This window comes from Acanthopagrus latus, chromosome 22 (assembly GCF_904848185.1).
Source record: "Acanthopagrus latus isolate v.2019 chromosome 22, fAcaLat1.1, whole genome shotgun sequence".
Classification (NCBI taxonomy): domain Eukaryota; kingdom Metazoa; phylum Chordata; class Actinopteri; order Spariformes; family Sparidae; genus Acanthopagrus; species Acanthopagrus latus.
In genome coordinates this window covers 2,882,741-2,910,320 of record NC_051060.1, presented here as the reverse complement: position 1 = coordinate 2,910,320, position 27,580 = coordinate 2,882,741, and the positions used below count along the sequence as shown (strand labels likewise).

The 27,580-nt window shown below is 39.7% G+C and overlaps 2 protein-coding genes across 2 annotated transcripts; both read right to left on the bottom strand.

Annotated features, from left to right (window-relative positions):
- Positions 1 to 1,247: 1,247 nt before the first annotated feature.
- Positions 1,248 to 2,249, bottom strand: LOC119012668 (trace amine-associated receptor 1-like). The gene has a single exon (XM_037086695.1). The coding sequence runs from the start codon at positions 2,247 to 2,249 to the stop codon at positions 1,248 to 1,250; it is 1,002 nt and encodes a 333-aa protein (XP_036942590.1).
- Positions 2,250 to 22,831: 20,582 nt separating this feature from the next.
- Positions 22,832 to 24,531, bottom strand: LOC119012981 (trace amine-associated receptor 1-like). The gene is made up of 3 exons (XM_037087262.1): positions 24,435 to 24,531; positions 23,506 to 23,688; positions 22,832 to 23,433 (listed from the first exon to the last, which is right to left on the bottom strand). The coding sequence occupies exons 1-3, from the start codon at positions 24,529 to 24,531 to the stop codon at positions 22,832 to 22,834; spliced, it is 882 nt and encodes a 293-aa protein (XP_036943157.1).
- Positions 24,532 to 27,580: the final 3,049 nt, after the last annotated feature.

The following is a 27,580-nucleotide window of genomic DNA, read 5'->3' as shown; positions in this document are numbered from 1 at the left end:
ATCATTGGAACTTTTATTATTGAACAACCATGTTCTTAATGAACCCAAAAGACTCATTGATATCAAAGCTGAATATTTTTGGGAGTTGGAGTGGGGCTTTTTTAGTTTTAGCCATTTTAGGAGGATATCTGTGTGTGCAGGTGACTATTACTGTGCACAATTAGGCAACTTAACAAAAAACAAATATATACCCATTTCAATTATTTATTTTCACCAGGGAAACCAATACAACAGCTCAACATTCACAAATATACATTTATGACATTCAAAAACAAATCAGTGACCAATATAGCCACCTTTCTTTGCAAGGACACTCAAAAGCCTGCCATCCATGGATTCTGTCAGTGTTTTGATCTGTTCACGATCAACATTGCGTGCAGCAGCAACCACAACCTCCCAGAGAGATGTACTGTTTTCCCTCCTTGTAAATCATTCACATTGGATGAGGGACCAGAGGTTCTCTATGGGGTTCAGATCAGGTGATTTGAGGCTGGGGCCCTGAACATTGGCATATATGTTCTTATTTTGTTATTCCTGTGAGTTCATGCAGAAAAGCACTAACTTAAAATTATGAATGAATTGTTAATTTTGTGAATTAAGCCAAACTGTTTCCCTATGTGACATGGTTGATATTTTTGTTATAAGTACAGTTTCATACTGCAGCTAATGGGTTTTAAAGGACCAGTATGTTATTTTATACTACACAGTTATAACGATTCCAGAGTTTATCTCTTTTCTGAATTGTTTGCATTAATTCAAAGTAGCCATTGATACAGTGCTGATGCTGATGAAAAGCTCACGAACAAAAGGATGAAGTCCATCTAAGAGTGTGGTGAAACTAGTGATGACTAAGATGAGATAAACCATACCAATGAATGTTATTATAACAAGGCATCATTTCAGAAATATGTTTCAAGTTTTTGAGATCTGGAAATAAAGAGGAAAACTGTGATGAGAAAACATTGGTTTGTGTCTTCATTCCTCTGAATTTTCACCTGTGTTTTTCAGGAATGTAACGCACTGAACCAAAAATCATTTGTTACTGAGGTATTAGTAGCTTTGGAAAACAATCACAAATTTTATTTCTATAATGTTGATGTGTTATTGTGTTGAAATCTGAACAGTTACATTAATAGCATATACTATTAATGTACTGTGAGTATTAGTAAAAAACAAATGGTGAAAAATCTTTGTTGATTCAGCCTTGATAATTATTATCCAATTACAATAGTATTTGAACATATAAGTCAAAGGAGTTTTGAGTTAGTAAAATCACCTTGGAATATTTTTCCTGAAATTATCATTCTAAACGCTGACCTGAACCACCTGTAAAAGAAAGCATAAATAAAAGGATTGAGCATTGAGTTTGACAGCGTAAGCCAGTTAAGTGTTTCAATCACAGCAACTGGTGTTAAGCTGTACATTAAAGGCTGAAAGATGATACAAAGAAAGTAAGGGGTCCAACATAAGAGAAAAACTCCCATAACTACTGCCAGAGTTTTAGTAGCCTTTCTCTCCGTCTTACTGACAGTTTCTCCAGACTTTGTGTTCTGACAGGTTGTGTTCTGGATGCTGTTTGCCTGTCTTAGTGCAACAAGGAAAATCTTCAGGTAGATACTTAACATTATTATGACTGGGATATAAAATGAGAAAATACATGCTAAAGTAGTAGATATAAGGGCATCAATTAAACAACTATCTTCACATTTTCCTTGATTAAAACCTGCGATTATGATGCCAATTCCAATTAGAGCAGCAACTCCCCAGCTTAACAGGATCATAAACCCAGTGATACAATCATTTATTTTACTTCTGTATGCCAAAGGCTGGCATACAGCATAATATCTGTCTATAGAGATACAACATAAGTTCAAAATAGATGCTGTGCTCAGTGTAACATCAAAGCTTCCTCGTACTTTACAAAACAGACTTTCATGATACCAGCATGCGGTTACAGTGAATGCCATGCTGAAGGGAATGACTAAAACTCCTACAAGCAAGTCAGCCACAGCCAGAGACAGGATAAGGTAGTTAGTAGGGATGTGGAGCTGTTTGAAGTAAATAATTGAGATTATTACAAGAAGGTTTCCACATACTGTGAAAACAGACAATGAGCCAAGGAAAGTATATAATAATACACAAATTACAGAAGGATTTCTAGAAAATGTGTAAGTTGTATTATCTAATTCATAACAGGGATGTATGTTATTAACAGTGTAAGTCCTTTTCGTTGTCACTTCAGTTTCCATGCTCCTTGATACCTGCAAAAACAGTTTCCAAAATTAAGCAATTAGACTGAAATAACTTTTTTTTTTTTCACTTTTTCACACATCTGTGTTCATAAAACAATAAAGAGATTAAGATGAATAACAAGCCTTATTAAGCCGCTGGCCAAAACAATCCCTGAACAAAATGTAAGGCTGGTTCTCAGATGAATACATTTTTTGTCCGTGACATGACACATCAGTTCCACAACAGTTCCAAGTACCTTATGTATAAGATTGCAGTGCCAACAACAGACATCTATGCTTGTATTCCCCAAGCTCTGTGGATTTGCTTTGTTTTATGTCTGCGTCTTGTGATCTGTGCAGGAGCACATGACTGATTCAGGTGCTGTTTTGTTTAGAAAAACATTATGCATAAATTTGCATTATGTGCAAAGTGGTGCCTCCAACAGTTTCTGAGCGCAATGCCACTGTCGTAAATACAATTCCATAACAAATCATGAGTTGTAATGTAGGTGCTACAATGAGTTGAAAACTTGTATCTTAAAGTAAACCTGTATATAACCCTGAGAGCCTACCCTCTCACTGAAGTTACATTGTACAGAAACAAATGATAGGGGGGGCGAAGTGGTTGTGACAGGGATACCATTCACCCTATTACAACACACTGTACCAAAAGGATTTTGAAGCTGTTATTTTAAAGTAAAAAAAAATAAATAAAAAAAAGAAAGTTACATTATGTCTCTTTAATTAGCAAATGTACTTATCTGTGCTTTCATGGGTGTGTTTGTCAGGTGCATGTCTGGGGTGGTCATCGCACCTTGAGGCATCCATTCATCCATTGGCCAATCCAAGTTGACACTGGGCGAGCCACAATTTTTTTGCCTGGTCAAAAGGTCAAAGTCAGAGGCGTAGTAATTTTCCTGCTATTTACATGGTGCATTCAGAGAGTAAGATGAGCCAACATATACTTTATATGCTGTTTTAATGTCTTGAATTTTGTGCATTAATGTAATAATAAGAAATAGTGGCTCATTTAAACTACATATAAAAGCCGTAGTTACAAACTTGACAGGACAGAGACCACTCTCCCGAGGAAACAGACTTAAACTTGTGGCTTCTGAAATTAATACTTTTCTACTGATAGAGCTCAGAAATTATCGTGGACATGTGGTCATTAACTAACATTTCATTCCACCCAATCCTTTTGGCGTGTTGGAAGATTTAAATAATCAATCAGTGCACCTGCAGTGCTTTATTTTGTGCACGGATTATACACCGTTTATTGAGAAAAAGAAAGCTCGACAAACCCTTATTACACTTGTGCCACAAACTTTAGAGCATCCACTAATCTGTTACATAAAGAGTATGACAGTGGCTTCAGTGGAAAAATATCTCGAAATCAAGTGGGCTGCAGCTGTTAGAATTAATTTGATGACCTGGGGGCCATGCTACAAGGAATTTCTTTGGTGGTGGAGGATCCATTCAAATCTGTTCTCCAAGAGTCAGCTTGGAACAGTAAAACTGGTGATAGAAAAGCAAATTGGCACAGCTGGTTTGAAATGGTCATGCCAAAAGTGTTAATGGCAAAAGGCCATATGAGGGGACTGCAGCGTCGTTCAGCTTTGCAAGTGGCCCTCTAGGAGTAGACCTTTGGGACTTTTCCAGACGTGCTGGCTTGGCTTGACTTGGTTTGTCTTGGTATGTCAGGACCTGTGGTAGGAGACCGTTGACCCCTACCACTTGGAGGGGGCTGATGATCATCAAAGTTTCTGCTTTGGTCAGAGATGGAGGGATGGAGGGGGAGGCAGCCCTATTTGAAACTGCTGTGGAGGTGTGGAGGTGATAGGAACATCCACTTCTGCAGTAGCTGTCATAGTTTAAATTGTTGTTATGTTAATTCCAGTTTGATTTTGGGGTAGAATAGAATAGAATAGAATAGAATGGAATAGAATAGAATAGAATAGAATAGAATGGAATAGAATAGAATATGTGTATTGTCATTGCAATAAAATATGCCACTACTGTATGCACATTAAGGCTAAAAACACATAGATAGGAGACACACACATACAGACATCCACACTCAACATTTGCACATAGCCCTATTTACAAAGATAGGCTAAATGGTGAAAAATATGCTTTAGTAGCACTATCCAATGCACTTAAACAAACCGTTTTGTAGTCTGTTTGTTCTAGGGCTGTCAAAATTGCTCAAAAATGACGTTTGAATATTTGCTCTAAGAAAAATACAAAGGTTTGAACCATTCGAATATCTATATTTGGGCTTTATGTCAGGAGGACAAACTAATACAATGAGACATAACTACTTGTATAGGTATTTTCAGATACGGTACCTCGGTTCAAATTTTAGTGGTGGAATGGTAAGCTAACCGTAACTTATACAGCTTGTATACAACTTTATCTCAAGGCTCCGCATTTTTGCTGTCTTCTGACCAATATCCAAAGTATTTCCAAACAGAGCTTTTTAGGTTGCTTGAAGTCCAAACTACTTTCTCTTCTGCCGAATTGGGCTCTGAACTTCCTGCCATTTCATTCTCTCTGCCATCTGCATCTGCAATGGTTTTTGTTGCATCTCACTTTCAGCAGTGAGTGACGTTGTGCAAGTATGACTCCTGTGACCTGTCCCTGACCCGTGATGCCGTGCGCCCATTCACAAAGCAGCCGCTGATGTCTTTTAATTTTAATTAATTCTCACAATCAAATCTCTTTTTAAAAAAAAATATTTAAATATATATTAGAATTTAGAATATTCGCTGACAGCCCTAGTTTGTTCTAGTTTTCATGGACGGCAGTAGATCGAGCACTGTATGACCGGGGTGTGATGAGATCTGTAGGGTGGTTTTGGCCTTTTTGAGGCAGTGGGAACTGTTAAGTTCCTCCAGAGAGGGTAGAGGGCAGCCAATAATTTTCTGTGCTTCCTTTGTGTCCACCTGGAGCTTTTCTTCTGTGCCACAGTGCAGCTTGAAAACCACACACAGCAGTGAGCAGTGGCTGGATGTCCGTTTTCTTCCTCCTGAAGTCCACGATGAGCTACTTGGTGTTGAGGAGCAAGTTGTTAACTCTGTACTCGCCAATTGCTCCACCTTGTCTCTGTAGTCACCACTATCATGGTGTCATTAGCGAATTGCTGTGGTGAGCATAGGTGCAGTCATGGGTATAGAGGACATAGAGCAAGGGATCAGCATGCAGCTCTGCTGAGGCTGAGGGCCATGGATGTATGGAGGCCCACTGTTAAACTAGGAAGGTGCCCTGGTGGCATCCTCATTAGATGCCTGAACCACCTCAACTGGCTCCTTTCCACACAGAGGAGCAGCAGCTCTACTCCGAGTCCCTCCCAGATGGCTGAGCTTCTCACCCTAAAAATAGGCCATCCATGCTTTTTTGAGTGAGATACAGATTTCTGACAGTGTCTCCCTGCAGTTTCCAGATGAGCGAGTCAAATTCGGCTTCGGTTTCTGACATCATTTCCCAATCATTTGAATATTCCCACCCACCACCCCATCCCTTCACTGCATACCTACAGTGTCTCTACCCACCGGCTGCAGCATTACATTCTCTGAGATCTGCCATTATGTTATGAGAGCACCATGTTGGAGCCCAACACAAAGTTGTTGTTGTTGTTGGCTGTAAAGACGAGCACACAACACTCCATCGTGTCCCAGCCGCAGAGGACAGAAGAGCGGCATGAATTCAATTTATTTTTGAAGGCAACGTCCCAGGTACAGTTAGCAAAAACTGTTTGTGTGTGCTAACCACTTCCAGACAGACTGTTTCTCCAACCCCGGTCAGTACAAGGCAGGATTAGTTGGGAGACTTTTTCTAAACAATGGGGCAGTTACAACTTTGTGTGGAATACCTGCGGACGAGGGACATGCAAGTATACAAATAATTAGCTGTGTGTTTCTTTTGTAGATAGGGTGAACTTGTGCATGATGTAGTGTGAGTTTTGCCATTGAGAACAAGGTAAGGCTAGCAGCTAACTGCTAGCTTCTCTGATATGGGCTGAAATATGTGCCACTAGAAACTTAATTTAAATCACCAATATTTGAATTTGAATTGCTAAACTTTAATAATTGAATAATTGTATTGTTAAATTTGAAAAAAGTGTTAAACAAACCAGAATGTTTTATATTTTAGTAATCACCTGAAATGGTTTTTAATTAGCAGGTGTGTCTTGCCAAGAGTTAATTTGTGTTATTTCTTGCCTTCTTAATGTGTTTGAGACAGTCAGTTGTGTTGTGCAGAGGTAGTGTTGGTACACAGTTCTATACAGTGAATAGCCATATTTGACTACTATTCTAATCCATATTATGGCAAGAACCACTCAACCAAGTAAAGAGAAACGACAACTGATGGTCTCGAACACATTAAGAAGGCAAGGAATTCGACAAAATACTCTTGACAAAGAAGATCTGTTAATTGAAAACCATTCCAGGCGACTACCTCATGAAGATGATTGAGAGAATACCAAGAGTGTGCAAAGCTGTCATCACAGCAAAAGGTGGCTACTTTGAAGAATCTAAAATATAAAACATATTCTGGTTTAACACTTTTTTCTTTTCTACATAATTCCATGTGTTCCTTCATAGTTTTGATGTCTTCAATATTAATCTACAATGTTGAAGATAATAAAAATAAAGAAAAACAATTGAATGAGAAGGTGTGTCCAAACTTTTGACTGGTACTGTATGTTCTGCTGGAATGAAAGTAAAATGCCTAGAATATTCATCTATTCCCATGAAATATATTTCATTGGAACAAATGAGCAATAAGAGTTGTTTATCAAAAGTCTTATCCAGTGGAGGTATCGCTGCAGCTTGTACAAGACATTACTGTTTTATTCTGAAATCAAGTACTCTGTGTGTGTGGTGACGAGCTTAAGGGTGCGATTGGGTGGTAGCAGATAGCTGATTGACACCAGTCAAGTGTCTGTCATAAACCACGTGGAGGGCCATAAGGTGACACAGACTTGGAGCACAGTCGCACAGATCTGAGGTGGAGGCCTCAGTGGAGTTCTGTGTTCCAGGCTATTTGTGGTGCAGCATCACTGGACCTCCTCCCCAGCCTTCTACTCCACCTGTGTCTGCCTCTTGCTCAACATGTGGCAGCTGAGGTTCTGGTTTGGGCTTAGGCAGCTGTGCGATGTGAATCACGAGGCCAATGTGCAGATAAAACTTTCCTCGAACAGCCCGGCGCTCAGGGATCAGGTCGAATTGCAAGATCTCACACAGCAGAGGATAGTATCTAGGGATGTATACCGTGGACCGGTACTTTTTGGTACCGGCTCCTAATTGGGTCGGTACCAGGGTACCGTTAAGATTCTGGACAGACGGTACTGTTATTGGTACTTTTATTTATTTTTTTTTTTTTTTTACTTTTATTTTTTATGATTTTTAACCAATTTTTGACATGGATGGTTTTTCGCCGTAATGACTATAAACTTGACTTCACAGAACAAAACCGGGTGCCACTGCTTCAGCCCTGCAGTCTTTAGCATTCGCCGGGCTGCTAACACACTGTACTCCTTTAGCTTCATGCTATGCACGTGCTCCAAGTGTTTGGTGATGTTGCTTACCCCGAATTTCCACTGGATACTTTCCACTGCATAACGGCTCTGATCCGGCTTTGCTCCGCCGTCTGCCGTGTGCTAAACCCCACTGGTTGGTTTTGATACCACAGTAACGTTATGGCAGACAACTGTTGTCGAGGCCGAGGAGTTTCCGCGATAATCACATAATTACTCGTGACCGCAGTTATAGGTATGTGTTTTAAAAACAACAGCAGGAAGTGTTGCTGACTGAAGGAAATTAGAATTACTTGTGTTTGTCTCTTTTGAGATTTGTGTGCTGGTGTCAACACGGAGTGTTCTGCTCTGTCGCAGAACACATTGCACAGTTATTCACTGAATCGAACACCAAAATGTAAGGAGAGATATGAATAACTACAGCCCATATTCCACATTAGCTTAACTACTAGCTTACTACACTTTCAGTAAAAAAAAACTGCATTCATGTCAGATAATTCTTTTTACAAAGCAAATATCATTAATCGAACTTGTATATAATATACCGCTGCCTTTCTCAACCACACCCCATCTTCATTTCACCAGGGCCCCACTTAAGAAAGCAGGCTTAACAAACTCTGAGACTAATAACAACCCATGACTTGCATGAGCCTGAGATTGTAAACTTTGACTTGTCTGTTTCAAAACAACTGAACAGAACTAGTTAAATCAACTCTGAATATATTCACTATGAAACAAGTGTGTGCACGATACTATGAGTCATCATGACATCAAGGAAATAAAGACAGAGCCTCCAATTCAGTACAGAGGTAGACACATGAATGTGAGCTGATGCAGACCATGACATTTATCTTTAACAAACAGCGTGGAGAGTCAAGAACTTTCAACACAAATTGTATTTACAATATAGTTATATGTGACATACGTATGATGACTATGATGGGAATGTTCAATCAGTGCAAACAATGACACTAAGACAATCACTGTGTCTTAAATTAGACAATGATTACTTATGTCCACATGTTGTCAGTGTTAGAAAGAAGGATGATTCGTGCATTTTATTCTGAATGAGGATGAAGCCACCATGAAATTGCTGTCTGTATGCTTAAACTGATGACAGCTTGATCATAAAAGCATTTTGTAACATAAATGATCTGGTACGTGCTTTCATATCTAAAAAGCGCACATCCCTTCAAATTAACGCGACTATGTGAACGAGGAAAAGGGTGTATCAGACAGCTGCTTCAGGCTCAGCAAGAAGGTAAGAGTCAGACACAAACTCTAGGACTGATAAAGAAAAAAGCCAGCGAGCACATTAACTTCAGAAAGTCAGTTACTTGTATCGCTGATGGATGTGTGTGTTTGATGATTTTTTAAATGAATGAATACCTGATTGTTTTCGCTGCATGGCATGAATCAGCTTCCTCTGTGGAACTTCGTGCAGGATCCACCAGATATACTGTCTGGGTGACAGAGTTGACATGCTGAAAAATATAATAAAATAATGAAATAAATATTGATTAGATGTATAGTATAAAAAACACATAACACAGTTTTAATGTAGATACAGTTTGAAGTCACCTACTAACCAGAAGCTTCCAGTGGATGGTGCCAACATTTAGAAAGGAAACTATGCCCTGGTATTTCTCATATTTCACCTGTGAAAGGATCAAAAAGTTAATACTATTAGCTGTTTGCTTATTTAATTATTTTTTCTTTTTACTTTTTAATGAATGTGAAATGATAGATTATTATAGAAATATTGTGCATGATGGATAACAAATATTTCCAATTTCATACATGCTCCATCCGCTCAAGGGCTTTGCTATTGGTTTACCCCTCCAAGGCTCTGCCTTTGCATCCAGAAAGGAGATCTTTTCACCTCCCACCCAATTGGGGGATTGCAGACCCTCGGTGCCCTTCGCTCCTTATATAAGTACTGTATCTGCGCAGTCCATCTCCCATTTATAATCAGCCAGTTCCATCTTAATTTTAATTTACAGTCAGTGGGTTAAACAATTAGCAAAGCCACTTAAATGGCTCTGCACATACTCGTGGTAGTTTAAATAAAATCAAAATCAAATCAACTTTATTTATAGAGAGTTTAGTTACATCCAGGTTATTACTATACTCAGTCTATTGTTAATTGCAATTTTACATATGCCATTATGTACCTTTGCCAATCACTGGTGGGCAAGCTGCTGCCTTTCACCAAACAGTATTACACCTGCTACGTAGTGGCTCAGCAGGTATAATGTATTTCCCATCTGTTGCTCGTTTGCAGCAATGTGAATCTGGGCTTCAGTGATCTAGATCAGGGAATTGTATGGGGGGAGATGCAAATTAACTGTTATGTAAACACTTGGAACCAAAACAATTGTAAACACATGTTTTACAATTGATTTCTCATTGGTACTACAGCTGTAACAGAATAATACACAAAATATACCTCACCTGTTAGCCACTGGTGGGGTCGAAGTGAACGCAGCTCACTGTGGTGGATGACAAGAGAGTGTCTTCTGGTCTGATAGGGGACCACAGACACTATTACTTCTGTGTCTCTCTTTTTCCACAAAGAGGTGAGCTGCATATAAACCCAGGCCAAAGACAACACGTTTAAACATAATACATTAAATTTTGCAATTTATTTTGTTTCTCTTAACAAATACCTCATTCCCAGTCTATCACTTATAATTGTGCTTTTATATCTATTGGGAATAACATTGTAAATTAAATCTAATCATACCTGCTGTTCTGTGCTTTGACACTCTCTCTTGCAAAGGCTCTTTTGAGGGATCCTCACTGGTACATTTGATGCTGTCATGTCCCCTTTGGAAAGAATCCTTGCACAACTGTTTTCTGGTCATTGTTGACCAGGTTTATGGTCAGGGGTGTATCTTGTGATTTTCCTTCTTCATAAAAGTCTTTAATAGTTCTGGTGATGGTTCCACAGCAGACTTTTAGGGGAAAATTGAAAATCCCAGAGCTCAGGGCAGGAATAGCAATGGAACGGAAATTGTTTGTTTCTACCGTCTTCAAAATGCTCTGCACTGCTTGCCTCAGTTTTCTTTTTGCTGTGGAAACCACTGCATTGTTTGGTTTATGAGGAAGTTGTGGGCCCACTGCATGGATTATTTTTGTGCAATTCAAATTTCCTGCATTGGTGACAATTGTCTTGCCAGTTTTTAATGGACCAAATTCAGTGATGTGTTGGTTGCACTCATTTTGTATTTGTGGACCTCAAGCTTTACTTAAGGCTTGTGCCAGACCACCTGAATGCTTCAGCTCCACATTGGCAGCATTGACTACAGCATCTACACCAAAAGTGGTGAAGTCAGCCATCCAGACACAAACCTCCACGTTTTAGGACAGTTTGATGGAATTATGATGATGCTATGGGCTTTTGTACTGAATCGATAGCTCCTCTGTCTTTTCTGCGATGACCTTGGCTCCTGGCAAGACTTGTCAGCTTTTGTGCCAAGGGGCCCCTCCAGGACATCCTCATTTGTTTTTGCCAACTTCTCGAGATACATGGCCCGAGGTAATTTTCTTGGTCGTCTTTTCAACTCCGTTTTATTATGCACGCAGCCCCCATGCCTTCAGGTCATCCACGCTCTTCACAGTAACAGTGAAAGTGATTGGGCAGTCCTCAAATTGGCAATAGCCTTTGCACTTGAATTCCGGGCTTTTGTTTGACCCTTCAACTCTTTTCTATCAATCAAAAAGACTGATGGGTTTGTGGGTAGTGGGATCCTGATGAATCCATCATCACCTGATGTTTTGCTCCAGGTTTCCTAAAGAAAATACACAATGTTATTGCTGTGACATAAAATATTAACATTTTATTAATTTTTTATTACTGTGCACTGTACATTAATACCTTCAAGTAAGGTATACTTCTGTACTCAACACAGGTATGACAATATTAACGAATGTGACCAATTCATTGTAATAATGGCATATTAGTATTAAGACAGTTTCAGTCCAAAAATACACCAACATTGAACTGTCAGTTCTGGACATTTTATAAATGTTTGATATCAAAATATAACACATACCACTAAAAAAATGTAAAATGACAATAAGTAGATAGCACTAAAAGTAAAAATGTTTTTTGGGGTTGAGTAACAGTAAGATGCAATTAGTAATAGTTTTCCCATAACTGTTTTCACAATGAATATGATTTAGATCGGTATAATGGTGGTGATGATGATGGTGTGATTGCTACAATATTTATTTTACTTACAGCAACCCTATTATTTGGACTACTAAAATCATCGACTATATTCATTAAAACCTCTCTGTATATACTCAAATAATCACAAAGGAACATGCACCATTCAGTAGGCATAGACATGTAAATGGAAAATGGAGGAGGCAACCTAGCCCTGACTGGAGTATTTCATTCCTGCAATAAATACACTGCAATACTTTAAACCAAATAGTAAGAAGTACAATGGCATCAAATGACATAAAGTTCTTCCCCAGACCCACAGCTTCAGCTCTAGCATCATTTGAAAGACTGCATGTGCTGAGTATGGAACTAAGGGCCTCGATGACACTAGGTAAGTGTTTTGTGTTTTTGTTTGTTCTTGTGTCTGGTTTTTGGTTTCTTGTATTTGATTTACGTCATTGTATCATGTCTTGTGTTATGTTTTGTTTTTCCATGTCTTGTGTCTCATGTTTTATTTTTCATGCCCTCATGTGTCCTTTAAGTTTCCCCTATGTTCTCCCCTCTGGCTCCCTCTGTCTGTTGTCATGTTCCTTCCTGGTCTGTTCCTCTGTGCTCCTCCCCCTCATTATCACACCTGGCTTCCTTCCTCCTCTCTCCTTGTCCGGTCATTGTTTTCTGTTTTCTGTTTGCTCTTGTCCATGTTCTTGTCCTTGCTCCTGTTCATGCTCCTGTTCTGTTTGGTAGGTTTTGGATTTATTTTGCATTTTTTCCATGTTTGATTTGTACTTTGACATTGATTTGAACTTTGTATTTTTGCTTTGCTACTTTGTCTCGTCCTTAGTTGCTACTTTGTTTTTCATCCCTGTGTGTCTGCTTTTGGTTTTTGTAAAAAGCTTTTTAATAAAGCTCGCCTTTTGTTTCCCTGATCTTGCCTCGGGTAACTGCGTTTGGGTCCACCATCCCTTTCCTTAGTTTTCTCTTTTTACCGCGACCTGACAGAATGACCGGACCATATAAAATGGACCCAGCAGTTAATGGCTTGGAGATAATTCGCTGGTACCAGGACTTTGTTACCAACCCCACCAGCAGGGCTCGGCAGATAGCTGCTAGCAAACTTTTCTTTCAAGCCTATGACTCAGCCACAGCCAAGCTACCAGCCCAAGGCCATGCCTCAGCCTGGCTACCAGCCCAGGCTTCTGTCACAATCCTGGACAAGCCCTCAGTTTCCCCTTTTTGTGGAACCCGGCTGGCCTACAAAGTGCCCCCACCAAGAAAGCGACAAGCCCGTCCACGTCCTGGCCCCCTGAAATCAGGCTCAGGGGCCTCAGCCCATGCCTCAGCTCCAGCCACAGCCGAGCTCCCAGCCCAGGTCTCAGCCACTGCCGAGCTCCTAGCCCAGGCCACAGCCGAGCTCCCAGCCCAGGCCGCAGCCACAGCTGAGCTCCCAGCCCAGGCCTCAGCCACAGCCCAGCTCCCAGCCCAGGCCTCAGTCTCAACACCGTCAACACCTGCCAGTGGCCCTCAGTCGGCGGTCCGGTCGACACCTGCCAGCAGCACCCAGTCGGTGGTCCGGTCGACACCTGCCAGTGGTCTTCAGTTGGCGGTCCAGATGGCGCCAGTTCCTGCACCTCGGTCGGAGGACCGGCCGAGGCCCATGCCAAGTCTAGTTCCTGCACCAAGTCTAGTTCCTGCACGCCAAGTCTAGTTCCCACGCCAAGTCTAGTTCCTGCACCTCGGTCGGAGGACTGGCCGAGGCCTGTACCTGCACCTCGGTCGGAGGACCGTCCAGTGCCTGTTCCTGCTCCTCGGTCGGAGGCCCAGCTGAGGCCCATGCCAAGTCTAGTTCCTGCTCCTCGGTCGGAGGCCTGGCCGAGTCCCACACCAAGTCCTGTGCCTGCACCTCGGTCGGAGGCCCGGCCGAGTCCCACGCCAAGTCCAGTGCCTGCACCTCGGTCGGAGGCCCGGTCTCAGCCCACGCCTTCGCCGAACCAGGGGGTTCCAGCCCGCACCTTTGCCTTTGCCTTCATCACCAACCTCCAGGGGGTTCCAGCCCGCACCTATGCCTTCGCCTTCACCTTTGCCTACGTCACCAGCCTCCAGGGGGTTCCAGCCCGCGCCTTCGCCGCCAGCCTCCAGGGGGTTCCAGCCCGCAACTTCGCCTTCGCCCTTGTTGCCGGCCTCCAGCGAGTTCCAGGCCGCGCCTACGCCTTCGTCAAGTATAAATTATTTGTTTTTATTCTACACACCACTACTTTTTTTGTTGTTTTTGTTTATTTTTTCTATTTTTTTGTTTTTTTCATTTTTTCTTTTGTTTGGCTTTCACTATTGTTTTTAATTCCCTCCCTTGTTTGAGTTGGTTAACCTTATTTTGTTTGTTTATTTCCTGTATGTGGCGTTGCAACGTTTCATCTCTGTTTGGACTTCTTCAGGCTGCCATCATACAGGTAAGTACCCTCTGTTTCTCTGGGGAGATGTTGCTCCTCCAAATGTCTATGCCAAACTGATGTGTCTCTTGCTTTGCTCTCCCTTTTATACTCTGCCTTTGTCAATGAACTGATTTGTCTTGTTTTTAAACTAACTTGTTTTTAAACTAATTTTTAGACTTGTATATGAACTTGTTTGTCTTTTAACTTATTTGTTTTTTGAAACTTTTTTCCTTTTAAACACATTTGTTCTTAACTTGTTTTTAACTGTTTTAACTTATTTTTTAGCCCTTTTAACTATCAATTATATTTATCCATGAATTTATATATATATGTATTTATTAATAAATGCATTTATTTACCCTATGAATTTGTGTTTGTAATGAATGCATTTATCCTTTTAATCTATATTTAATTTACTATCCCTTTCACTATCCCTATTCTTCCTCCCTCTCCACTTCCTTTCCTGTTTCCCCCCTCCATCCTTCACCCACAACCGTGTCCAAATAAGCATACCTCGTATATGTTATTTGCCTTTACTATTTGTGCTTATATTTAAGCTATATACGGTAAAATTAATTTAGGGCCTCTAGGGTCAACTTACGGGTTGGGGTTAGGGTTTGGGGTTGGGGTTAGGTAAGGGGAAAGAAATATCGGCATCCACTATGGTGGTGCCGGTAAGTGCACGGTCCATCCCAAGGATTAACCTGTCCCCCCGTCCCCCTCTAGCTTTCCTCTTATTTGGTTTCATTGGTTATACTTCTATGTAGTTTCCTTATGTTTAGTTTAGGTCCATTTATATTTAGTTTTGGTGTTAATTTGTGTTTTAATGTAGCCTTAGTTATATCAAGTATTATTTAGTTTTCAGCCTTTGTTATATGAAGTATAATATTGTATAGTTTGTTTTTTCATGCAGCCTTTGTTATATCAAGTATGTATTTATTTTTGGTCTTTTTATTTTTTCTATTTTTTGTGTATTTACATTTTTTGTTGTTTGGCTTATTTCTAATTGTTTAGTTTTTTACCCTTCTTGTTTTGTTTGCTAATTTAGCTTATTTGTTTATTTATCTATAGATTAATCGTTATTATTTTTTTGTGTCTCTGCAGGCAACGTTTCGACCAATGAGGTCTTCCTCAGGCCTAGAGACACACATAGAGCAGGCAAGTGAGGAGATGCTTTTCGGCATGTGTCCTCCTGAGGCTGAATCTCTGCATGTTGAGGACACCTCATTAGTTATGACAGCACAATTTAAAATTTTATCTTGCATATTAGCCTAGTAGCCTAGTTTATCACACAAGTTCATCTAGTTTTGTGCAGACCTACATCACATTCATCTGATCTCCCATGGCAATAAAGGTAGAGAATTTAAATAAAATGGCACTGCACTGCTAACTGTAAATTGTTCTCTTGATAGGCTACTCCAACCAAGTTAATACGAAATCTGTTGGTCTATCATTTGCTAGCATATTGTAAACACCAAGGTCAGCGACTAATACCTTTCTCTGGGAAAAACGTAGTCACTAGTTGTCTTCCCCTTTTCCTCCCTCTCAACTTTCTTCTGCTTCTCCTTGCATTTTTGGTAACCGGACTTTGTAGTTAAGTTCACCTCACCACCGCCATCAGTCCTGCTTAGCGACTTCTCATGTGTACACCTGCATGCAGCGGTAGCGTTCACGTTAGAACAGCTGATCATTCTCTGAGCATACATGTGTCACGCTCTGCCAGAATCAGACTGTACCAAAAAGAGAGAGGGATAAATGACAACATAATAAATAATTCAAGAAAAATGTTATAGAAAACAACAACCATGTTCAGTTTGCTTATTTTTGCAGATGAAATTATACATTTTATTTCAAAAGCCTAAACAGGGCAACATTATTAAAATAATATTATTAGCCCCTCAAAGGGCTCCCTGTCAGTGCCGGGTCCTTGGAATCGATCTAACCTTTCCCCCCCTTGTCCAGCACACACATCATCTTAAACAATGTGGGGTGTAATGACTGAGACCTGGGCCACTATGAACAAGACACCAGGCAGGCAGTCTTCCTGCCGTGTAATAAGATTTCTTATCTAAGGCAGACTGATTGTATGTGAAGAAGAGGTTTCCTTTCTGTCCACCCTAATTCTAACCTGCTATTTTTTTTCTCCATTTTTGCTATCAATCCTCGGAACTACCCTAATGCGAGTGGATGTAGATGGTGCTGCCCTCCGAGTACCCTGAGCTTCTTCCAGAAACATGCCTATAATTCTGTTGATGATTTTTTTCCCTTTCTTAAGTCTGTATCCCTTTTTTGGCAGAGGGCTATCACAGCAACCCTTTCCCCACAACTGGGGAGCAACTGTGCAAGATAACTTTCTCCAATAAGAGGAATAACTGAGGCATCAATCTGCAACACAAAAGATTAGATAAGGATAGGAATAGTGAATATGGATTATTTTCCCAGGCTTGCTGTGTTTGTCTATGTCACAGCAGTTCTATATCACATCATATAAAAATCAAAACCAGTCATGAAGCAGCCTGATGTCAAAAAAATACGATGAAAGAGAAGGAGTACATAAGTGCACAAATACCGGTTTACATAGTTTGAATAACGAACACTGAAAAAGTATGCACAACTGAGGTTCCAGAAGTGAAAATCCTGTTCTTTTTCTCCATACAGGATTTGATTATTAGCAATATAAATTTTTAGAGTTCCCCTTTTTAGAGTTAACCATCAGGATACTTGTTATGGTCAGTTTAGCCAGCAGGCTCTTAGATTTAGACTTTTTTAAAGTCAAACTTCAGTTATAATCAACCATTGACCATTTTCAAGTCCTTTGCAACTTGTAAACAACATGCAAAACGTCAAAAAGTTAGCCAGTTGTATGGTTGTAGACTGGTGTGCAGACCATGCCATTGAGTGCAAGGTTGTTTTGGTGGTGTTGTGAGTTGCGCTTGTGTTGCCTTAAAAGAAACAAAGCAAAAGTGAAACCATCAGATTGAATTTGTTGTTTTTGTAACAACTATATATATATATATATATATATATATATATATATATATATATATATATATATATATGAATTAAAGGCAGACACATGGCACTTCAGTTTAACTAGTTGTTTGCTGCTAGGGGATTAAACACAGGGCGATGCACATATCACTGCGTGCACATAATCACCTATCAGATCTGCAATAGGAAAGATAGAACCCTGCATAGCGAAATAAGTCATTACACAACAATATGGCCCCATCAAACATTACAGATTAACTGCAGGAACAGCCCAGTTGGGTTGGCTGATACCCCTCCAAGTTCTAGGTCAGCTGATGCCCCATCAGCCTCTGGTCCATTGTTAGTGGCTTGGCCCAGTGGACCCTAACCCTAACCCTATGGTACCAGTTGGCAGCCCAGCCCAATGCATGGCATTCAGAAGGCTTCCTTTGCCACCAGCTCCCTGCCTGTAAGCTTGTGGACTTCTATTTCTGGGCTTACGGAGGCCAGATCCAGTTTCACACAATGGGCATAGGCCAGGGTACACCCTGGATGAGTTGCCAGCTCATCGCAGGACCCCTACTGATGGCATCTGCACATCAGGAGCAACTGACATGTAGGTCAGTTCAACCCAGGGGAGCCGGGATTCGAACTTGTTACTCATAATAAATCACTCTGTGTTTAGGCCAGCACAAATAAAAATAAAATAAAAAGGAAGACAAATCAAAGCACTTCTTCTAAACCTTAAATTGGTAACATTTCTTGTTTTTGTCTTTGTAACAGATACCTATAACTGCAGTGGCGCATGATGATGTAATTATCGCAGGAGGTCTTGCAACTCCAGCTGTCCAGCAGCCATTGGGAGTTGCTCAAGACTCAAGACAGGTGAGTACATCCACTGTGTTGGCTTTTAAATGCACTGTTGCATGTGTGTGCGCAATACAGTGTAAAACATTTTTTTTCAACTGCTTTTCAAGGGACATCACTTGAAACACAGCCTACGTTTTCATGTGGGGGGAGATTTGTTTTTCAAAAAAAGCAATGGTGTGTGTGGGAATTTTTTTTAAACACGTGGAGGAAATAAATTTTGAATTTTGAAAATACCTGTTTTGTTTCTACCTTGGTGGAAAAAAATGTATCTGTGGATAGAAAATGATAAAACAAAACCTGCTATGTACTGTCTTCAGACATTTCCCAGGGAAAGCTGACAAAAACTGCAAATTTTTCCATGGCAACGGCAGCTACAGAAAAAAAAAAAAAAAAAAAAATCATCTACATACAATATGTGCAAGTACAAGTAGTGCCGTGTAATACCCTTCATATTCGGTCGCTAAGCGAAGTCAGCTGATCTGTAGCCTACTTCATGTCGGAAAAAATGTACCCCTCGGCCACTAGTATGGATGAGTTTCATATTAACTTTAATATTTTTGGAAAATATGGTGATTTCGACTCTTGGCAAAAGAATGAGCTGTCATCACCAGTCAAGAAAAGAAAAAGAGAGGAGAGCAGCAAAGAGGGAGAAGTGAAAGGGCAGTTTTAAAAGACTGGTTAGAGGACTTGAATTTCAGCCAACGACTGATCAGCTGTCTTCTTAAGAATGGTCTGTTCAACGTCTGTGTTGTTAGTTTAGCGAACTATATTTCTCAAATAAATTGTAAAAAGACACACTGTGTGAAGTTTCTTTTTCGTGTTGGCAAGTAGCCGTGTAATAAACGGTATAATGTATAGAACAGCGGTCATTATAAGTCCTGAATAATAAGAAGTCCTGACAGGATAAACTGGACCCCAACGCGAAGCACCGTTCTATACATTATCCCTCACATAGTCTCTCTGATCCCAGATTTAAGTACATTTAACCAAAACTACTCGTATAAACAAACCTGACAAACAGAATAATTTTATTTGGCATGGTGGTACAGGCATTAAATCACTACCTTTTCTGGATTTGTTTCCCCTGATTTTTATGTAAGCAACATTTTATGGAAGTAGGAGATGATATACGGTCTTGTCAAACACTGTGGAGAGCCCGCAATCTAAAATTGTGAGACATTTGTCATTAGACTTTAGACTTTTAGACTTTAGACTTATTTATCCCACATCAGGGAAATTTACTTGTCACAATAGCAGGTAGACAGACATACACACATACAATAAGTACAGGACTTAGAATACTAAAGATAAAAAGATTTGAATGAGAGAAAAGATAAAATATAGAAAGGAATATGTTATGTGCATTATATGTACAGGAGGCAAGAATGTACATCATGTACATTTAAATAAAGTGTCAGAGTATTGCCTTGTTGAGGATGCATACATAAATAGTGTTTAAATACAATGTTTGAAAAGAAACAGATTCAGTATATGAATATAAGTATGCACATAAAATAAAATAGCAATTATTGCACAGGATAATTGCACAAGATGGCAGAGGTACAAGTGTACGTAGTGCAAGGTACATTAAGTGTTATTGGTGTTGAACAGTCTGACAGCAGTTGAAATGAATGACCTGCGGTGGCATTTCTTTTTACACCGTGGGTGAAGCAGTCTGTTACTGAAGGAGCTGCTTAAAGCCCCCAAAGTGTCATGTAGGGGATGAGAGGGGTTGTACATGATTGATGTCAGCTTGGCTAATATCCTCCTCTCACCCACCTCCTCAATGGAGTCCAGAGGACAGTCCAAGACTGAGCCAGCCCTTTGACCAGCTTATTGAGTCTTTTCCTGTCCCTCTCTGAGCTTCCACAGCCCCAGCATAAACCACACAAAAACACACAGAATACTATGACTGGCTGCCACTCGGGCAGCGCCATCATACTATTACATTGTTGACATAACCTGACTAGACAGTCACATTCAGTCTTTCAAATGCTGATGATGGTTCTCAGACATCCAGGTCAGGGTAATTCTAAGTGTTATGTAGGCAACTGGACTGGATTGTGAGAATCATGATCCGGTGAGGTTGGACAATACAGCAATGGTGCCATTTATCAAAAGTCAAGGGGGTTGTGTTCCCATCAGATGCACACACTGGCACTCAGACTAATACTGTGGAGCAGCGAGCGTTTTCTGTCTCTGAGAGTGATACACGTCCCGGGGGCTTTGAATCTGGCTGTCCAGGGACACCCTATTATACAAAGTTTAGTCTCAGCCATTAGTTAGATCAATGGTGCATTCATGGTGTGTGTAGCGGACCTGCCTCGGGAATGTTGCATTTCACAGGAAGGTCATTTTAGGTGCATAAAAACAGATTCTTTCCACACTTTGCAGCTACAAACTGATCAATATGATGCAATCGAGAGAGGAGAGCTCTCTCACTTCAAAGGAAGAACAGCTTTTAACATTTCAAGTGATTCAAAATGGAGGCCTAAAGAACAATTGACACAGGATGGAGATGAAGCCTGCCCTACAATAGAAAAAGAATTAGAACTCAATAACAAATTGGTATTGACTGTTTTGTTAATGGTTGTAAACACAGACATCAAACGGACTGCAAGTCAGAATCAGAATTCTTTTATTAATCCCGCAAACAGGACAGTAATATGACTGTAAATAATAATGGTAGCGTGGGATAATATAGCCACAGTAAGTAGTTATGGGTTTATAATTACTGTGGTGTAAAAAAGAAGAATCAAGTGTGAAGAAATTATAATGGATGGTTGAAATATGTATTATGCATATGCATGCACCAGCTGATTGAATGTATTCTCATTAGTTGAATGACTGAATTATAGAATCTACAAGTGTAAAAATATAACAAAAGATTGTAGTGTTCTCGTGCAGTGTGTCAAAACTGACTAAACACCAAGTTAAACCATCACTAATGAAGACAGAGTTGTAGTAAGGTCAACCATTTACTGTGACACCTCTTCATCATCATGTTGATGAAAACTGTCAAAAATTCCTTCAAAATATTCAGCATGACATTGCACATGACCATAAACATGAATTTATATCACAGTATGCACTTTAAGTAGAAGTTAAAATGTCTACTAGTATATTTCTTAGCTTGTAAATAAACTCTAATTTTCAACCACTTATCAAATATATTTTTATCAAAACACTACTCTTTCTAACAAATGAACTTAAGGCATTGCTTCTATGATGCTTTTTAGTGGACAGAGGTGGATTACATTCAGAGCATGCACAAGATGTCTGCCTTGCTTTTCTGAACAACCCGGGGATGATAATAAACAGGAAATGAGCTGACAGGAAGCAACTTAACAGGAAGCAACTTGACAGGATGTGACGTCATCAATAACCAAATATCAAAATAAGACTTTCTTAAAGACAAGTTAAACTTAAGAGAAGATATCAAGTCTTTGCAAATTATTCTATTCTGTTTTTATTTACATTTTACACAACATCCCAACTTCATTGGAATTGGGGTTTTATTTATCTGAACGGTCCACAACTGATTCTTCTGTTGCCCCAGTACCAATTTGTTTCCCCTGCTGAAAACAACAGCATAGACCAGCACAATTTCCATACTGGTCTATGCTGGTTAGTGCTGGTTTGGTGCTGGTTTAGCTGGTACACCGGCATGATGAATCTGGTCCACCAGCAAGGTCCCACTAATTATGATGGCCCACCAGCACAGTCTTGCTGGTGATGTTGCTGATGAAGCTGGTCACCAGCATGGAATATTGGTGACCAACATCCCATGCTGGTGACTGGATGCTGGTCATTAACATCCAATTACCAGCTTCCAATCACCAGCACCCTATGTCCTTTTAAGTGTGAAAATTCAACAGAGTAATGCAATATCTGAGTTAGCTAGTTAGCCTCTGTGCTAAAATAACTTGCTATTCTTTTGTAGTGCGCTATGTGTGGGCTACCTTAAGCAGCCAACTGTGTGACAGAAATTATTCATAGTTAAAGATCATTTAAATGTGATAGTAGATTGATGGAGTGATTTACAGTATTCAGATTTGTCCAATTGTTTTTCACCTACCACCATAATTACCCAACAACTACCTAACAACCTACTCAGACTGAACTGTAGACATCAAGTATAATTCAGCAAATGTCTGTCCACCATGCTGATAATATTATGACATTTTAACAACAAAATGTGACAGCTTTTTGAGTTAAGCCACCAGCTTCATTGCACTATGGTTTCCCAATAATGCACCAATGTTTGACTTTCAGCTATTATATTGAAGTTACAAATAAAAGGCCAAGACATCAGCATGCCCTGTCTGATGACTTAGAGCTATAAAATTGCATGACAAAACATCAAAAGAAAGGATTTGCTGATACTTGTTTTGTTGCTGCTCAGGTTTATCTATGTGTAGCTTTGCTGAAAAAAAATAGTCCTAACAATATCCACATACAAAGTGCATTTTACAGGATTTTGTATTGCATTGTTTTTATTTCTATGACCAATAGGTATTTGGTGCTTCAGCAGAGTCGAAACTGTGCACATTCCTGTGTAAATACAGTGACTTTAAGTGTGTCAAAATGTACTGTGAGATAGCTGACATTTCTATAATCAGTGCAACTTCGAGTTAACAAAATTGCCATGAAATATTTTTCCAGAACTTATCATTCTAAAAGCTGACCTGAACCAACTGTAAAAGAAAGCATAAATAAATGGATTGAGCATTGAGTTTGACAGTGTAAGCCAGTTAAGTGTTTCAATCACAGCAACTGGTGCTGAATTATTACTTAAAGGTACAGAGGTTATGCAAAAAAAGAAAGGAGTCCAACATAAAAGAAAAACTCCCAAAACTATGGCCAACGTTTTGGTGGCTTTTCTCTCCGTCTTACTGACAATTGCTCGAGACTTTGTGCTTTGACAAGTTGTGCTGTGGATGCTGCGTGCCTGTCTCTGTGCAACAAGGAAAATCTTTAGATAAATACAGAGCATTATGATGACTGGGAAATAAAATGACAAAATGGGTCCAATTGTGTTTTCAATAAGAACATCAATGAAACACCTTTCCTCACATTTTTCATTGTTTAAACCAGCAATTATGACACCAATTCCAATAAGAGCAGACACTGCCCAGCTCACCAGGATCATGATCACAACAACACGATGGTTGATTTTAGTACTGTAGTTCAGAGGCTGACACACTGCATAATATCTGTCAACAGAAATACAACAGAGATTCAGAATAGAACATGTGCTCAGTGATATATCAAAACTGCCCCTTACTTTACAAAACAAATCCTCATGATACAGACATGAGCTGAGAGAGAATGTCATGCTGAAAGGAAATACTATGATCCCAACAAGCAGGTCAGCCACAGCCAGAGACAGGATGAGGTAGTTAGTTGGAGTGTGGAGCTGTCTGAAGTAAATGATGGAGATTATTACAAGAAGGTTTCCACATATTGTCACAACTGACAATATTATAAGAAAAACATACAATAATATACACATAATTGAGGGGTTTTTTGTTCTTATGTAATTGAAATGATTCATTTCATAGCAGGGATGTATGTCTGTCATAATGGCAGTCCTGTTGACAGTGACTTCTGGTTGCATGTTTTAACTATCTATATATTTAAAAATTAAGAGAAAAAAAAATATATATATAAAATACAAACAAATGATTTCATACAATATTTGAGTCAGAAAGGATAAAAAACAGAACTGATTTAAATCTATTTAGTATTCATATCAAACAATTAAAACTCTCTAGAATGTCCATGGGTTAGTGCAGATTGTTTTTTTACCAACCATTACCAACACGACAATTAAATGTGGCACATTATAATCTGAGGCTACTCTGTGAAGCTGTTGTCATCCAACTTGGCTCTCAGCCACAGGAGCTGCAAAGCTGTTTTCTTTGGTGAGGTAGGAGGAAGGGGTGAGACAACCACATAAGTGATGATGATTGGCTAAAGTAGAGTAAGAGTTTGGAAGCCAATCAGAGGCAGTGCTCAGTTTATCCACAAACCACACACACAGTCCAGAGGAAAAGCTGGTGTTTTCAAAGTGGAAGTACAGACACTACTTTAATCTCCTTGAGGTAAAAAGCAAGAATATACATGTAAAGTGTACATTATGTCACAGAGCGAATTGTCTGTCCATGTTGTAAGCAACTCTAAATAATGAAGGATCTCTCAACAGTACACACTTCTACAAAAGTAGTGGCCAAACACACTGTTGTTGACACTGTTGATGATGATAGCAGGCCAGGTGTGGCTAACATGAGCTAACAAAGGAGGACACAGAGCCATGCCGCAATAGTTACTTTACCTGGTAACTAATTACTCTTATAGTGGAGTAATTTAGTTACCAACTCAGTTACATTTTGGGAGAAGTAACTAGCACCATATCTAATTACTTTTTTAAAAGTAACGTGCCCAACACGATTCAGCCTTGTTAACTTGCTTTAACAAATACTAATGAAAAGTAATGGCCAGTCCTAGCAATGCCCAAACTACCATCTACTGTTTAATCTAGCACACCCCCCAGTTTCTAGGTGATGTGAATACAAATCCCAAGTCTATAACAATCAGTCAGATGTAATGTAAGTTCTAACTACACACAAAACTCATTACGTCATCACAAGTTTATGTCTTGAAAACTTCTGTTTTGAATGAACATGTCTGTAAGGCTGTGATCATACAATCCCACTAAAATTACAGTACATAGTGCAGAAACAAGTGCAGTGCAGACATCATTCACCCTATTTCAAGGCACTGAAGCATCAAAATGATTTCTAAGCTGTTATTTTATATATATATATATATATATATATATATATATATATATATATATATATATATATATATATATATATATATATATAAAAAATAGATAATAGCTAACAACAAGTCAGCCATGTCACTGCTCGAAACCAATAGCAATATTACCAAGAGCAAATGACAGGCCATGTGTAATCTACTATCGGCCACAGCCTCAAGCCTCAAGCAGTGGAATTAATAGGGATTGGGTGAGCTTGATACATCAAGCTCATAGGTACAGTGTAGCAATGTTGTAGTTGGGTTAGGGTTAAATATTTTTTTTTTATTAAATGTAGGATTTACATTTAGTGCATTTTAGCAGGTGCTTTTGTCCAAAGTGACAACAGTAATTCATACATACATTCATACCGTGATCACAGTGGCTGCCATGCAAGGTGCTGACCAGCACATCAGGAGCAGTTTGGGGTTGAGTATCATGCTTAAGGACACTTCGACATGCAGACGAGGGGAAGCAAATCAGCAACCTTCCAATAACAAGACAATGGCTCTACCCCTAAGCCACAACCACCCAGGATGTACTCACCTTTTTAGAGTTAACCATTAGTGTACATGTTATGGTCAGTTTAGCGAGCAGATACTTAGATTACCCACTTTTTAAAAACTTTAAACCAACCATGGGCCATTTTCAAGTCCTTTATAACTTTTAAACAAGTAAAACGTCAATTTTAAGCAGAGGGTTGTGTTGGTGGTGTTGTGAGTTGCCCTTGTGTTGCCTTAAAAGAAACAAAAACAAAAGTGAAACCATCAATAAACACAGACTCTTGCTGCCTTCAGACCAAACAATATGGAAGTTTGATTGTGGGGCAAGTTAGTTTGTAATCACATTTACTCATCCTAGCTGACAATTTTTAATTCTAAAGAGTAATCTTAAATCATTAATCTTTCCTCTAGAAAGTTCTAGTTCGAACTGAAATGTAAACAAAGGCATGCAATGTGTTTAGTTAATAAAAAAAGTAGCTGAGAAAGTGTCATTGTTTTTCTCGGACTGCATGGTACATTTTTGTCTGATCAGAATCATTGAGGGTAAGCCCTCATTTTCAATGATGTCAAGAGCACAGAGGAACAATGAGAGAAAAAAAACAAACATTGTTAAAAACAGCTACATTTAAAAGCAGAGTAGCTAGGGTTAGGGTTAGGGTTAGTAAAAGCAACACAATTCATTTATATTCTGTTTATGAACGTGGTTTAATCAAGTACACATAAGTTGTAACTAAAAAATGTTGAACTAACTAGTTTCTAGCAAGTTGATTGGAATGAATCAAATTAAAAACCAAACTCACTGTAATCGAGTTTAGTCTCTTTTATTCGAATGTCGCTGTCGTTATCCCTCTGGAACAGAAGGTGGTTAGATGCCAAAAACAGACCAAGAAGACCTTTCAGATAGAAAGACCGCCAACGGAATGTTGTGGAAAGGTGTGCTTTGCAGCAAGAGGTCGCGATCTCAAATGTATATATGTTCTGTTGGAGTAAGTTCAGCGAAAGTCGACTAAGCCATGTTTTCAAACAGTAACGTAAAAACAAGCATGTTAACCCTGTGTACTTATTGCCTGTTTGCACAACATGTTGGGGAACTTGGGGATTTAACACCTGCTAGTTAATTTAATGTAGACAGTAACGTTAAATGTCAGTGTGTGTTTCACTGCTGAGCCCGTGCATCCCGGGCCCGCCGCTGCCCACAATGCTACAGCCATTGGAGAGCAGTCATTAGCCAGCTGTGTTGAGTGGATTTCGTCGAACTTCACCAGACTGTGACTAACCCTAACCCTAACCATAACCCAAAGGGCTCTGTAATGGGTAGGTAATATCACATTTATTTAAGCCCTAAATTTGCATCTTTATTTACCTTAACATACATTTTAAAAAGAGTGTGAGATATTGATAAAATGTTAACCTGTTAGTGAACGCCCCCATTTAAGGTTCTTTTTCCAAAACAGCATACCAAAATTAAAAGCATGACAGCTCCCACATAGTTTGAGATTCAGGGATGTTCTTGGTACCATTGGAAAGGTAACACCCTCAGTTTTTTCTAGGAGTGTATGTATGTCTGGACACAGCACATACAATTAGGCCATAGCCACAAGTCTCAGCTTGCTACACTCAAAATTTGAGGTCAGAAGACAAACAATTTCTTTGTTGTCTGTGCGTTTCGCTTGGGTCCTTTTTTTCGAAGAGCGCCTATTGAGATTCAAAGGCTTATAAATTAATAGAGAAGAGAAGGTAGATAGGACGGCGCAGCCACAGTTAGTCACCATCATCGGACGGACGGACGGACGCTCATCACCCTCATCCGCTATCACTATTTTCGGACCAAGGGGTGATTGCTACCATCAGCCGGGGGGGGGGGGGCAGATGGACAGACGCTCGCTCGTCACCCTCACCCACTACAAAGCAGCTAATATAGAAAATTAGTTTAGTGGCACTGAGCTAGCAGTATAGCGGCGCTGTGCCACCGTTCCATTTTCTGGGGAGAACCCTGGCACCCCTTTACCTAGAAACATAATCTTGGTCTCAAATGAAA

Coding starts and splice junctions, on each gene's coding strand:
- LOC119012668 (XM_037086695.1), bottom strand. CDS start 2,249: ATGGAAACTGAAGTGACAACGAAAAGGACTTACACTGTTAATAACATA.
- LOC119012981 (XM_037087262.1), bottom strand. CDS start 24,531: ATGGCTCTGTGTCCTCCTTTGTTAGCTCATGTTAGCCACACCTGGCCT. Junction 23,689..24,434: donor TGTGTTTGGCCACTACTTTT/GTAGAAGTGTGT, acceptor TAATATTGTCAG/TTGTGACAATATGTGGAAAC. Junction 23,434..23,505: donor GTATCATGAGGATTTGTTTT/GTAAAGTAAGGG, acceptor GTATTTCTGTTG/ACAGATATTATGCAGTGTGT.